General features: G+C 38.3%; 1 protein-coding gene across 1 annotated transcript in view; it reads left to right on the forward strand.

Annotated features, from left to right (window-relative positions):
• The window catches only part of LOC133321433 (very low-density lipoprotein receptor-like), an 85,229-nt gene extending 71,936 nt beyond the window's left edge, over positions 1–13,293 (forward strand). Inside the window, exons 4-6 of the mRNA XM_061530523.1 lie at positions 10,540–10,804; positions 10,923–11,145; positions 12,954–13,293. Coding sequence (XP_061386507.1) covers positions 10,540–10,804; positions 10,923–11,145; positions 12,954–13,293 — 828 coding nt within the window. The remainder of the gene's footprint in view (positions 1–10,539; positions 10,805–10,922; positions 11,146–12,953) is intronic.
• Positions 13,294–15,708: the final 2,415 nt, after the last annotated feature.

The raw sequence follows: 15,708 nt of genomic DNA on the forward strand, positions 1-15,708 counted from the left end.
CAGCTCGTCTATAAAGACACCCTTCAGCTCGTCTATGAAAGACTCCCTTCAGCTCGTCTATAAAGACTCCCTTCAGCTCGTCTATAAAGACTCCCTTCAGCTCATCTATAAAGACTTCTTTCAGCTTGTCTATAAAGACTCCCTTCAGCTTGTCTATAAAGACTCCCTTCAGCTCGTATATAAAGAATCCCTTCAGCTCGTCTATGAAAGACTCCCTTCAGCTCGTCTATAATAACTCCCTTCAGCTCGTCTATTAAGACTCCCTTCAGTTCGTCTATAAAGACTCCCTTCAGCTCGTCTATAAAGACTCCCTTCAGCTCGTCTATGAAAGACTCCCTTCAGCTCGTCTATGAAAGACTCCCTTCAGCTCGTCTATGAAAGACTCCCTTCAGCTCGTCTATGAAAGACTCCCTTCAGCTCGTCTATGAAAGACTCCCTTCAGCTCGTCTATAAAGACTCCCTTCAGCTCGTCTATGAAAGACTCCTTTCAGCTTGTCTATAAAGACTCCCTTTCAGTTCGTCTATATAGAGACTCCCTTCAGCTCGTCTATAAAGACTCCCTTCAGCTCGTATATAAAGACTCCCTTCAGCTCGTCTATAAAGACTCCCTTCAGCTCGTCTATAAAGACTCCCTTCAGCTCGTATATAAAGACTCCCTTCAGCTCGTCTATAAAGACTCCCTTCAGCTCGTCTATAAAGACTCCCTTCAGCTCGTCTATAAAGACTCCCTTCAGCTCGTCTATGAAAGACTCCCTTCAGCTCGTCTATGAAAGACTCCCTTCAGCTCGTCTATGAAAGACTCCCTTCAGCTCGTCTATGAAAGACTCCCTTCAGCTCGTCTATAAAGACTCCCTTCAGCTCGTCTATGAAAGACTCCTTTCAGCTTGTCTATAAAGACTCCCTTTCAGTTCGTCTATATAGAGACTCCCTTCAGCTCGTCTATAAAGACTCCCTTCAGCTCGTATATAATGACTCCCTTCAGCTCGTCTATAAAGACTCCCTTCAGCTCGTTTATAAAGACTCCCTTCAGCTCGTCTATAAAGACTCCCTTCAGCTTGTCTATAAAGACTCCCTTCAGCTCGTCTATAAAGACTCCCTTCAGCTCGTCTATGAAAGACTCCCTTCAGCTCGTCTATGAAAGACTCCCTTCAGCTCGTCTATGAAAGACTCCCTTCAGCTCGTCTATGAAAGACTCCCTTCAGCTCGTCTATGAAAGACTCCCTTCAGCTCGTCTATGAAAGACTCCCTTCAGCTCGTCTATGAAAGACTCCCTTCAGCTCGTCTATGAAAGACTCCCTTCAACTCGTCTATGAAAGACTCCCTTCAGCTCGTCTATGAAAGACTCCATTCAGCTCGTCTATGAAAGACTCCATTCAGCTCGTCTATGAAAGACTCCCTTCAGATCGTCTATGAAAGACTCCCTTCAGCTCGTCTATGAAAGACTCCCTTCAGCTCGTCTATGAAATTTTATAGCCATCACAATATACTATAAAAATCATTTTAATATCCTTTTAATCCTTACCCATTTATCTCCCCTTAACAAAGGATATTTCAACAATTATTTACCATTAATAATTAAATAATAACACAAGTAATCATCATCGTCATCATTTATGGTTGTCATAAATATTTACCAAAGTATTATCACAGACAACAACAACAACAAACACCCACAACAACAACACAATTTCAAACAATAAACCACAGTGGTAAATGCATTTACTTCGTCTCCCTTTCATTTTGGATCGCTCGCTCGCTCACACGCTGACAATAAACGCCCACGATTAAACTGCAATTGCGGAGAAACTGAAAACAAAAATGATTTCCCTAAACAAAGGCAAATGAAGGAACTACAAAAATGGTCAAATGAAATCCCCGGGAAAACGAAACGACAACAACAACGACAGACAGACAGACAAAAACAAAACTATCCGCACAACTGGCAATGGGAGTCCATAATTTATGCATTACTGACTGCCTGAGCGACTGACTAGCTTTTGTTTTGGTTTTGGCCTCTCTCTATCTCTCCTTGCAGTCAGTGCCGGGGATACAAGCCAACAAACATAATAAAGCTTCGCCCGACAAAAGCTATTTAAAAAACAATTCCCTTCACTAAGGCTAAGACAAACCATCTATTTATGCCTCCCCCTCTCCACGCTCTCAGTTCAGTTGCGCTCCGCTCTGAAAAGTGAACCCAAAAAACAAAAACCCTCCCCGTTATATATCATCAACAAAATTCCAAGACTTTTTGGCCATTTTGTTGTGGACTATCCACAAAATATGCAAGGAATATTTTTTGCAGTTTTCGTTACCATTTCTCCTATAAGTATGCAATGGAAAAGAGAGAAAATGGAATATAAAAAATACATATACAAAACCATGCCATTTAAAATTGCATAAAAGTTTCTCACAAAATAACCACTAAGATTTATGTGGCCAGAATATAAAGACACCACCACCAGCAAACCCACCAACTCTGGAAAAACTCCAAGCTAGCATCATAAACTTATTTTGTTCCATTTGGTCAGTGTTATATTGTTTTGTTGTTGTTGCCGCTGCTGTTGTGGCATACAAAATTTGTGGTCCACAAACAAATTGGTAGTTTGTAGTTTTTAAAGAATAACGAAAATTTTAAAGTATACATTACGGCGAAATTTATTTACATGAATGAATTTGAAAGGAGCTGAAAGGAGTCTTCATGGACGAGCTTAATGGGACCCCACCCCTATTGCGGTTTCAATAAATAATTAATTTTGGCTTTCTAACATACACTAATTCAAGAATGCCCCTTTAAAATTTTCAAGTGAAAATCGCAGGGAGGAACTGAGAGAATCTTCATATATCAGCTGAAGGTAAACAGTACTGCCATGATGTAGGGCGTCTTTATTCGATAGCTAAATACTATCTTTAAAGACGAGCTGAGGCACAAGGAATGTTTTTAAATGTACTGAAGCTTAGGAATATTTGAAGATGATCTAAAACTCAAGACCTGAAAGGTGTACATAGGCCACTGGTTTACCTCGACCTGGCCCTGGTCCTTCTGTTCGTTTGTAAAGACCCCAGTACGTATGTAAAGACCCTGTCAGACACTCAGCTCTTCCATAAAAGCTCTTACCGAAGGATATTAAAACTTCGCATATGACTGTATGGCTCTTTAGCCCTTGTGATCCTCATAAAAGCCTCCCTAACATTTTGTCCTGCTGTACAGACGCCCTAGTTTGACCACAAGATTCCATGTCTCTTCATCAAATATATCACCCACACTTCTCTTGGTTTATATATGCTATCAGTTCGTTTGTAAAACCATTCCCAACAAGACTATTTGCCTCTTCTCGATATTGATATTGAATATCCTTTTCCACTCTTCATAAAGATTTCATGGCCCTGGTCTATAACACCCTTGGACATTCTCATTTTCCTTTGTGTTCGTTTGTAGAGCTTCCCCTGTCTTTCAACATGCCAATAGGGACTTTCTCTTTTAATTCCAGCTATATGCAAAGACTACATAGTCCTTCAGTTTGTCTTAAGAGATTCTATGGAAATTCTGCTTCCCCATATTTCCCCAGCATTACAGTTCGCCCATAGAAAATTCATTCACCCCAAAAACTTGTCTAGCAGGATTCAATGTCATTTCAGCTTGCCTATGAAAAGACAGCGAGCTTATCGTTTGTTTAGACGGACACTCAGGTCTCTAGTCCCTCCTTTTGCTTATAGCAATTCCGATCGATATACCAGTTTTTGGACCCTTTTTATAAAGTCGTTAAAGATTTCCCGGTTTTACGTCGTCAATAAGGGCTTATTGGTCTTTTAGCTCTTTCCCTGGGCTTCCCTGGTCCCTGGTCCTTCAACTTTTTAATAACGACTTCCTACCGCTTCAGATCACCCTCAAATACTAGTTTACCTGCATTTCGGGTTATTCTCTGATCTCCAACCATTCAGCTTGTCTTCAGAGATTCTATCAAAATTCTGCTTGCCTATGAATATTCGCTAACCTTTCAGTTCGCCCATAGATAATTCACGGCCCCTAAAATTCTGATAGTTTTGCAAGTTTTTGGGCCCTTTTTAAGACGTTGTTGACCTTTCGGCTCTTTCCTGGTCTATTATATCTCGGCTTTCTTGGAATTAATTTATTTTCCTTTGCCGTCGTCTTTAGAGAGTCCCTGGTCCTTCTACTTGTCAAAATCGACTTCCTACCGATTCTGATCGCACTCAAATACATTTTAACCTCCATTCCGAGTTCTTCTTTAACCTCCAACCATTTGTGAAGACTCCATAGTCCTGCAGTTTGTCTTGAGAGATTCAATGGAAATTTTTTTTGTCTATGAATATCCGCCGGCCTTTCAGTTCGCCCATAGAGAACTTACTGCGACTAAAATTTGTCTAAATTGATTCAATGGCATTTCAGCTTGCCTATAAAGACACCGGGAGCAATCCATTGGTTTATAAGGACACAAAGGCCGCCTGTCCATTATTAAGCTTATAGTCAACTAGATCGTTAGACAGATTTTTGGAAGCTTTTAACACGTTGTTAAAGATTTCCTGACTTCATGTGGCCAATAAGGGAAGATTTCATGAAAGAAGATTTCATGGCATAGATTGCCTTTGACGACTGTCAGAACTTTTAGTTGATACAATAGGACTCACTGTCATTTATTCTATCTGTAAAAATCTTTAGACCTTCTAATCACAGCATAAAATCCTTTTATTCCTACAGTGACTTGACAAAGAATTACTGACCTCTTGCCACCAATAAAGGCTTTCGAGTCTATCGGCATGCCATGAGTGAACTTATTTAAGAGTATACCATGGCAAGTCTCTTGTTCTAAGTTTCTGTTAGTTTATAAAGACTCCCTAGCATCTAGTTCATCTGCAATGACGCTCATGGGCTTCTGAACAACCATAAAGCCATTTTAACCCATCCATCTCAGCTCTTAAGATGTCCAGGCCTTTACAGGAACTTCAGATCCACGGTTAAGATTTCTGCCCATCAATAAAGGCAATCTGTTTCTTCAGCACGCCATATAGTGAGTTTATCTAAGGACACCCCAGTTGGTGAGTTTATCTAAGGACATCTTTTTATTATAAGGACACCCTGTCTGGTATATCTTTAATGGCCCGCTAGGTCTTCTGATCGCACATATATTCCTGTAAACCTCTTAGCTCATTCATTACGATTCTCATCTGCCAAAATTCCCTGGCCCTTCAGCACGGTCCTTTATCTGATATAGAAATATTCCTTGGCCTTCCAGATCGTCTATTCAGACAATACTCCTCAACTTCCTGATCAAGATTCGCGTTTTGTCTACACCGACTTTTTCGTCCATCCACTTGCTTATAAAGACTATCTGGCCTCCATCTCAACTTTTGAGATTTTCTGACCTTTATCGGCGCTTGGACACCCCAGTTTGTGGTATATCTTTAATGACCCGCTAGGCCTTCTAATCTCCCATATATTCTTTTATATCTCTCTCAGCTCATTCATTAGCTGCCACTTCAGCTCGCCTGCAAAAATTCCCAGGCCCTTCAGCAGGTATAAAAATATGTCATGGCTTTTCAAAGCGCCTATCCGGACTTTTTTACTTCAATTTGCCTTGGTGATTCAGTCCGGTTAGATATAGAGATATTCCTTGGCCTCTCGGATCTATTGTCTATTCAGACAATACTCCTTAAGATAAAGACTCTCCAACCTCCATCACAACTCTTAAGATTCCCTGGCCTTTGCCGGAGCTTCAGGTCCTCGGTAAAGATTTCAGCCCATCTGCAAAGACAATCTGCTCCTTCAGCACGTCATATGGTGAATATATATAAGGACACCCGTTTTTTTTTTTTTAAGAACACCCCAGCCTCTAGTATATCTATAATGACCCGCTAAGCCTTGTGATCGCGCATTTATTATTTTTAACCCCTCAGCACATTCGTAATTTGTAGACTGTCTACACAAATAGCCTGGCCCTTCAGTAGTTAGAAAAATATATCATGGCTTTTCAAAGCGCCTATCCGGACTTGTTTACTTCATTTCCTTGGCTCTTCACGACTCCCCGCCTTTCAGCTCTTCTGTATAGATCTCATGACTCCTCAGCTCGTTCAGCTGTAAGGAATATTATAAGTTTTAAACCTTCCAAACCGACCTTCTAAACTTTAAGATGGTCGAAAAAAATTGCTGGAACATCAGTTCGCTTGTAAAATGTCCATAAAAATCCCATAGACAAAGACTTCTGATCCTTCAGTTTATCTATAAAAACTCCCTAGCATCCAAGGATTATACTTGTCTTTTGGTATTGGGTTTCCTTTCCAGGTATTCTCAATGGAAAAGAGAGCCAAGATGAGGCGAGGAAGCTAACTATGGTCTTCCAATTTTGAAAATATTTCTAACTCTCCATTCTCCAATTTTTTCATATAAATATTTAGCATTTCCTTCACTTATAACTAGCCTTGAAAGAACAAAAATCTGCAACCATCATCCCGATTTTTTTTTTCATTTTTTTCTGATTATTTTATAAACTCAGTTTTTTCCGACAAAATAAAGCAAGGAAATTGCAACAACAACAAAAAGGAACACTTTATGTTCAATGCTTTTGGGATATTTGAATTCGTATGAAAAGAATTGGCAATGCTATAGTTTGGTTGCTAGCTTGGCAGGACGAGGATATGAGGCCAGTAACGTCATAGTGAAGATTGTTTTATTGGACATTTCCCAGAGGCTCTTTTTGCTTCCTCGGCAAAGGCTTCCAGGGAAATGAATATGATATTGGGTGAGTGTGTGCGGAATACTACATGTGTTGTGTATGTAGTTCGTGTGGTATTTGAGATGGCTAAACCAAAGCAATATATGAGGGTATCAGAGGAGAATTCGTTTTTTTCGTCCTTTTTTGCTTAAATGGGAACAAGAACACTTGTTTTGATGTTTCAGGGTGGTATGAAGAATTTTTCAATTTAAAATCGGTGTAGTGTTTGATTACATCTTTTTCAGTCGGAATATTTTTTTATTAGCTCTATATAAGTCACTAAGGTATAGCAAATTCCGCAAAAAAAAGGTAAACTAATAGGGAACAGAAAAACTGCCATCCTTGTACCCATACCGTGGAATTTTTTAGACTTCGAATTTCTAATAGAGGTCTATATAAGGATATGGGCTTCAAATAATTTAATATAAATATCTCTCGTATTGCAGTTCAAGTTCCCTTCGGTACTTTCCTCAATTTCCCTTCTATTCCCCCACATTATTTTTCTGAGGAAAACACGCATCCTACTTAGCCCGCTATGCTATGTTCATCTCAAAACAAATTAACTGTAATTTCTACTGCAATGGACAATCATTTGTGTGAATCAATTTGGGAGGAAGAAAAAAAACAAAAACACAGGGAGAGAGAAAGCAAAAGGAGAAGAAAAAACTAAATTCTAGGAAATACTTCATCCAAAGGACACCGAGGCGAAGTGTGAATGTGAGAAAATTATAGTAAAACACAATGTTTTAGACAAAACAGAACTAAGTTAACGGCCAATGTCTAGGTGCCTGGCAGCCAACCATCCGACCGACCTCCTTACAGCCTGTCAATGCTGTCAAAGTCTTGTAAAATGTGAATCAGGACACAATACCGAATGGCGGCTATTTTAAACTGCCACTGACCGAAAGTGTTTCTAGACAAAACAATAAAAGGGTGAATAACGGGATCGAATTCTGGGAAATAGAAAACAAAGCGAACTTCCCAATTTAAAGAAGTTTAGTTGACACGCCAATGAAAGTAAATTGAATCGTATTTGGCAAAGGGAAGGTATATTCGACTTCGGGTTTAGTATGTAATAATGAGAGACCTGACTTGTAGAGTTGGTTTGTTCCGGAATGCAGTGGTCGATATTAGGTCCGATTCTTTCGTCCATAATTTACTTTTTTTCTAATCATTCCTTTTTGCATGTACGCTTATTGACCGAATTAACTGAGCTACCAATGAACGACTTTCCCTTTTTTGGAGCGAACCGAAAGAGAACAAATCACATTATAAATGAAATTGCCCAATTCTACTGGCCTATACTCAAGCAATATAGGCATACTAACCTGCCTTCAGTTCGTATTTACGCACCCTGACTCGCCTGCATGTCACTAAACAGTCTAGCCGGTCAGCTTCTCCACAGAAATATATTCACTGACCCGTAAGAAATAGACTTAGTGGCCACGTAGACCAATAGCTCGTTTGAACCTTTAGCTTGTCTATATAGTCTCCCATGTCCGACCGGCTAGCACGTCCATCTAAATTCTTGTGGCCCAGTTAATTTCTACAGATCGCCGGTATAAATTCTCTGGTCCAAAAGCTCATCTAATGATGCTATCTGACCATTTGGATAATTTATAGGGATACAACGAACCCGCAGCTCATCTATAGAAACTTCGTGGGCTACAGCTCAGTTATAGAAATTCTCAAACTCCTTCAACTCACCCACAAACACTACCTTTTCACTCTGCTCTTCTTCTTTGGACTCTCAGCCTGGCTGAATAGCCTAGTCTCAATATGCTCTTTGACTTCCTAAAGGGCTATAAAAACTCCTAGAAATATATCCACAAAAACTCCTTTCCCGTAAGACTCCCTGACTCTGCAGCTCAGCTGTAAATATTCCTCGGATTTTTAGCTTTCCCATGCACATTCTTACCTACAAAATACAAAATAGTTACTCTGAAAGCTCTCCTAGTCTCTTAGCTATTCTAAAAAACTCTTTGATCTTCCGAAGCGATGTAGAAAATGCCAGACCTTCAGACCGGCTTCATTTCATCTATGAAAACTTCTTGGTCTATAAAGATATATAGCATTTCATCTCGCCTATGACGACTACCTGGACTTTAGCGTCTATAAGGACTTCCTGAACTTCAGATCGTCCAGAGAAACTTCCTTAGCTACAGCTCTATAAATACTTCCTGAAATTCAGCTCATCTATATGGTCCTACAGAACTTCACCTTATCTGTGACGATTACCTCAGCTTTAATCTCTATATGAATTTCCTACGCCCTATTCTGTTATAGAAATCACTATTCAGCCAGGCTGAATTGAAGATTTCCTATAGAAATCACTATTCAGCCAGGCTAAATTGAAGATTTCCTATAGAAATCACTATTCAGCCAGGCTGAATTGAAGATTTCCTATAGAAATCACTATTCAGCAAGGCTGAATTGATGATTTTCTATAGAAATCACTATTCAGCCAGGCTGAATTGAAGATTTAATATAGAAATCACTATTCAGCCAGGCTGAATTGAAGATTTCCTATAGAAATCACTATTCAACCAGGCTGAATTGCAGATTTCCTATAGAAATCACTATTCAGCCAGGCTGAATTGAAGATTTCCTATGGAAATCACTATTCAGCCAGGCTGAATTGAAGATTTCCTATGGAAATCACTATTCAGCCAGGCTGAATTGAAGATTTCCTATGGAAATCACTATTCAGCCAGGCTGAATTGAAGATTTCCTATGGAAATCACTATTCAGCCAGGCTGAATTGAAGATTTCCTATGGAAATCACTATTCAGCCAGGCTGAATTGAAGATTTCCTATGGAAATCACTATTCAGCCAGGCTGAATTGAAGATTTCCTATGGAAATCACTATTCAGCCAGGCTGAATTGAAGATTTCCTATGGAAATCACTATTCAGCCAGGCTGAATTGAAGATTTCCTATGGAAATCACTATTCAGCCAGGCTGAATTGAAGATTTCCTATGGAAATCACTATTCGGCCAGGCTGAATTGAAGATTTCCTATGGAAATCACTATGCAGCCAGGCTGAATTGAAGATTTCCTATGGAAATCACTATTCAGCCAGGCATTTTTCTATAGAAATTCTTATTCGGTCTGGCCGAATTGAAGATTTACAAAGATTTCTTTCGTCAAGAAGAACCCTCAGTGGCTTAAAGCGCTTCCTCAAGTCTCATATCACATCTCCTGTTACATTGTATTGCTTTTCTTTGCCTTTGCGACAAAAGACTCAACTTTGGCATTGATGGGATCGGAATTTTTAGTAAAGAGGAGAAAAAATAAAGCGGTCATCCCGACCAGTTTTAATTCAAGTTGTAATTAATCCCCAAAGTTGTTGCAACAAAACCATGGAACAGCAGTTTCAAGACCATTCAGCTCAAGACCATAACAAATGAAATGTTTTTTCAATGAATCGAAGTGAGTGGCCGGACGGACGGTCGGCCGGCAGATGAACATGTTGATTGCTTAGATTACTTGCGGACTTTTGTGGCTCATCAATGCAGTGGAAAACTTTTTCTGTTTCATTTTTTTGGAGTTGAAGTTTTAAATTCCGGATGCTGGTTGGATATGTTTTTGTTTTCCGCAGAGTTTTGGGAATTGATACAGGTTTGGTATTCAAATGGTTTGATTGAGAGGAATTTTTGTCATAATGGATTTTTTTTTTTTTGTTTTTTTGGATTGTAGTGTACCAAAACGACTCAGATCCAAACCAATTTATCATCCCCTTTAAATCAGGATAGCTTAACAATTGTTTTCCTATATTTACTCATCATTTGATTTCTTTCCCCCATTTTGCAGGGTTGTAAAAATGTAACCAACACCAAGGTACCCTGCCTGCCCCACGAATTCCAATGTAAGGATCGCATTACCTGTCTACATTCCAGCTGGTTGTGCGACGGCGAACGTGACTGTCCCGATGGCGATGATGAGGTCCAAAGTAATTGTAAAAATCGTACATGTCGTCCCGATCAATTCCAGTGCAGCGATCGCTCCTGCATTGCTGGTCATCTGACATGTAATGGACAAAATGATTGTGCCGACAAAAGTGATGAGCTTAATTGCGGTAAGTCCAGATTCAAATTCTTTTTTCTCCTTCTTCGTATAGCTTAAGGAAATTACATCAAATTCTAATTTCCTTTCTATTATTGGTTTTGTTTTTGGGTGGTATTCGTTTGCTGCAGGCATTCGTAAGCAAACCGTATGCGATCCAGTAACGCACTTCGATTGTGGTGGTGGACAATGTATTCCTTTGACCAAGGTTTGTGACAAACGCAAGGATTGCCCCGATGGTGAAGATGAACCGGCCAATATGTGTGGTATTAATGAGTGTGCCCTGGACAATGGTGGCTGTATGCATAAGTGTGTGGATCAACCGATTGGCTATCGATGTGAATGCGAAACGGGGTAAGAGAAACAAAAAAACCCATATTCAGCCAATTGAAAAATGTCCATGGGAAATATAATTCAGCCGGGCTAAATTGAAAATTTACTATAGAAATCTCTATTCAGCCGGGCTAAATTGCAGATTTCCTATAGAAATCTCTATTCCGCCAAGCTGAATTGAAGATTTCCTATAGAAATCTCTATTCAGCCAGGCTGAATTGAAGATTTCCTATAGAAATCACTATTCAGCAAGGCTGAATTGAAGATTTCCTATAGAAATCACTATTCAGCAAGGCTGAGTTGAAGATTCCCTATCGAAATCACTATTCAGCCAGGCTGAATTGAAGATTTCCTATAGAAATCACTATTCAGCCAGGCTGAATTGAAGATTTCCTATAGAAATCACTATTCAGCCAGGCTGAATTGAAGATTTCCTATAGAAATCACTATTCAGCCAGGCTGAATTGAAGATTTCCTATGGAAATCACTATTCAGCCAGGCTGAATTGAAGATTTCCTATAGAAATCACTATTCAGCCAGGCTGAATTGAAGATTTCCTATAGAAATCACTATTCAGCCAGGCTGAATTGAAGATTTCCTATAGAAATCACTATTCAGCCAGGCTGAATTGAAGATTTCCTATAGAAATCACTATTCAGCCAGGCTGAATTGAAGATTTCCTATAGAAATCACTATTCAGCCAGGCTGAATTGAAGATTTCCTATGGAAATCACTATTCAGCCAGGCTGAATTGAAGATTTCCTATGGAAATCACTATTCAGCCAGGCTGAATTGAAGATTTCCTATAGAAATCACTATTCAGCCAGGCTGAATTGAAGATTTCCTATAAAAATCACTATTCAGCCAGGCTGAATTGAAGATTTCCTATAGAAATCACTATTCAGCCAGGCTGAATTGAAGATTTCCTATAGAAATCACTATTCAGCCATGCTGAATTGAAGATTTCCTATAGAAATCACTATTCAGCCAGGCTGAATTGAAGATTTCCTATAGAAATCAATATTCAGCCAGGCTGAATTGAAGATTTCCTATAGAAATCACTATTCAGCCAGGCTGAATTGAAGATTTCCTATAGAAATCACTATTCAGCCAGGCTGAATTGAAGATTTCCTATAGAAATCACTATTCAGCCAGGCTGAATTGAAGATTTCCTATAGAAATCACTATTCAGCCAGGCTGAATTGAAGATTTCCTATAGAAATAACTATTCAGCCAGGCTGAATTGAAGATTTCCTATAGAAATCACTATTCAGCCAGGCTGAATTGAAGATTTCCTATAGAAATCACTATTCAGCCAGGCTGAATTGAAGATTTCCTATAGAAATCACTATTCAGCCAGGCTGAATTGAAGATTTCCTATAGAAATCACTATTCAGCCAGGCTGAATTGAAGATTTCCTATAGAAATCACTATTCAGCCAGGCTGAATTGAAGATTTCCTATAGAAATCACTATTCAGCCAGGCTGAATTGAATATTTCCTATAGAAATCACTATTCAGCCAGGCTGAATTGAAGATTTCCTATAGAAATCACTATTCAGCCAGGCTGAATTGAAGATTTTCTATAAAAATCACTATTCAGCCAGGCTGCATTGAAGATTTTCTATAGAAATCACTATTCAGCCAGGCTGAATTGAAGATTTCCCATTGGAAACCCCATTCATCGTAGTTGAATGACAGATTTTCTTTTGGGAAAACATATTCAGCTGAGCTGAATTAAATTGTTAAATTGTAGAAAAACCACATACAAATTACCTAACTTTATTTTGCTCCCTGTTTACCCATTTCTCTCTCTCTCTTGTTTTGCAGCTATAAATTAATTAACAACAAAACCTGTGTGGACATCGACGAGTGCGCCGAAAATCCCGGTGCCTGTTCCCAAGTCTGCATTAATGAAATTGGCGGCTATAAATGTGAATGTATCGATGGGTATATGCGTGACCCACGCAATCACACCCGTTGTAAGGCCACCGAGGGTCATGCCTCATTGCTGTTGGCACGTCGTCATGATATACGGAAAATTGCTTTGGATCACATGGAAATGACATCGATTGTGAATAATACAAAATCAGCGACAGCTTTGGATTTCGTTTTCCGCACGGGAATGATCTTTTGGAGTGATGTGACCACACAAAGCATTTACAAGTGAGTATTTAGGGTTTTTGGGGGTGCTGCGGGGTACTGTTTAAAAATCCACAAAATTTGAAATGCCAATGAGGTTTGTGCATAATAAATGTGTGGGTGTGTTTCTGTTTATGTGTGTGTGTTGGGCGGGAATTGAATGAAAGACCACCCTGGCTTAGTTAAGCTCTCCCCACATTTGTTGTAATGTTCCGCATATACACACTTCCATGTTCATTGCTAACTGGATTAAATGAGATTTCCGTATGCCTGTCATATCAACATCCCATCCGCCACATAAGGTCTATTGTTGAACTTATATCAGTACTACCTGAAATGTAAAAAAAAGTTCTCTTGATTATGGTTGATGACATTTTTGTTTTTCCCCATGGAAACCACTAGGTGGTCCACATGGTAGGGTTTTAATTGAAATTTTCAGCACGCCAAAAAAAAACTTCGTTGAGGGTAGATATTTTTAAATTAACTTATTTGTATTTATTCGGAGGGAGGGTTGTTTAGTGTGGCGCCCAACTGAACAGCTGGAAGTCGATCCTTTAAATTTGTTTGCAATCCAGCCAGGACTTTTTTGTGGCTTTTTTGATAATTACAAACGTTTAGTTGTTGTTGTAATTTAATTAAAGTCTCCCCCAAAAAATACAATTGGGGATGGTTTTAATATTCAGAGGGTCGGATAATGGATTTTTAATATAATGTAATATGTTTTACTATTCCGCATGTTATTTTAAAAATCCATCGGATTGGATTTAAAATAAAAATATGATTTGGTCCCTAATAGGCTTGAAATTATTAACAAAAAAATTTCCCATAGCCCTTAAAAGTCGTGAATTAAAAAAAAAATATTTTGTCAAGGGTCCTTGATTGGCGTGGAGTTTTAAAAATATATTTCCAGAGTCCTTGTTTGGTGTGGAGTCCTTTATTAAAAAATTTTATCTATAGCGTAGATTTGTAAAAAAATTTGAGGTCCTTAAGCGTGGATTTTAAGTCACAATTAAAACATATTAAATAGGGTCCCTGATAGGCCTGTCTACGCTTATCAGTAGATTTGTAAAAAAAATAAGGGTCCTTGATAAATGTGATTCTTTTATTTTTTCCAGGGTCCTTAATAGTTGTGGATTTTTAAAAAATTATTTTCCATGGTCCTTAATAGGTGTGGATTTTTAGAAAATATTTTTCTTGGTAGGCGAGGATTTGAAAAAAATATATTTTCCTGCATCCTTGATAGGCGTGGATTTTAAAAAAATATTTTCCTTGATAGTCGTGGATTTTTGAACAAATATTTCCCATGGTCCTTAATAGGCGTGGATTTTAAAAAAAATATTTTCTTTTATAGGCGAGGATTTGAAAAAAATATATTTTACTGCGTCCTTGATAGGCGTGGATTTAAAAAAAAATATTTTCCTTGATAGGCGAGGATTTGAAAAAATATATTTTCCTGCGTCCTTCATAGGCGTGGATTTTTAAACAAAATGTTTTCCTTGATAGGCGAGGATTTGAAAAAAATATATTTTCCTGCGTCCTTGATAGGTGAGGATTTGAAAAAAAAATATTTTCCTGCATCCTTGATAGGCGTGGATTTTTAAAAAATATTTTCCTTGATAGGCGAGGATTTGAAAAAAAAAATATTTTCCTGCATCCTTGATTGGCGTGGATTTTTAAAAAATATTTTCCTTGATAGGCGAGGATTTGAAAAAAAATGTTTTCCTGCGTCCTTGATAGGCGTGGATTTTTAAAAAATATTTCCTTGATAGGCGTGGATTTGATAGGCAAGGATTTTTCAAAACTATTTTCCTTGATAGGCGAGGATTTGAAAAAAATATATTTTCCTGCATCCTTGATAGGCGTGGATTTTTAAAAAATATTTTCCTTGACAGGCGAGGATTTGAAAAAATATATTTTCCTGCGTCCTTGATAGGCGAGGATTTGGGAAAAAATATTTATATTTTCCTGCTTCCTTGATAGGCGAGGATTTTTAAAAAAATATTTTACTGCGTCCTTGATAGGAGTGGATTTTAAAAAAAAATATTTTCCTTGATAGGCGAGGATTTTTAAAAAAATATTTTTTGCTGCGTCCTTGGATTTTTAAATTGGAGTTGGGGGTTAAAAAAAAAGATTTTCCAGGGTTCTTGATTGGCGTGGAGTTTTAAATCAATATTTTCTAGAGCTCCTTGGCATGCATGGCTTATTAAGACTGAATTAAAAAAGAATATTTTCTAGGATCCTTGAAGGCGTGGATTAAAAAATATCTAGAGGTCCATGATATGCGAAGATTTAAAGAAAATTTTTTTAGCGGTCCCTGATAAGCATGTATTATTAAGCAAGAATTAAAAATATATTTTCCAGGTTCCAGGGTAGATTTAAAAAAAAATCTATAGGACCTTGATAAACGTTGCTTTTTAAGTCATAATTAAAAAATATTTACTTG

This window comes from Musca vetustissima, unplaced genomic scaffold, assembly GCF_032173495.1.
Source record: "Musca vetustissima isolate MV318-11 ecotype Yass unplaced genomic scaffold, APGP_CSIRO_Mvet_v1 utg27947, whole genome shotgun sequence".
NCBI lineage: Eukaryota > Metazoa > Arthropoda > Insecta > Diptera > Muscidae > Musca > Musca vetustissima.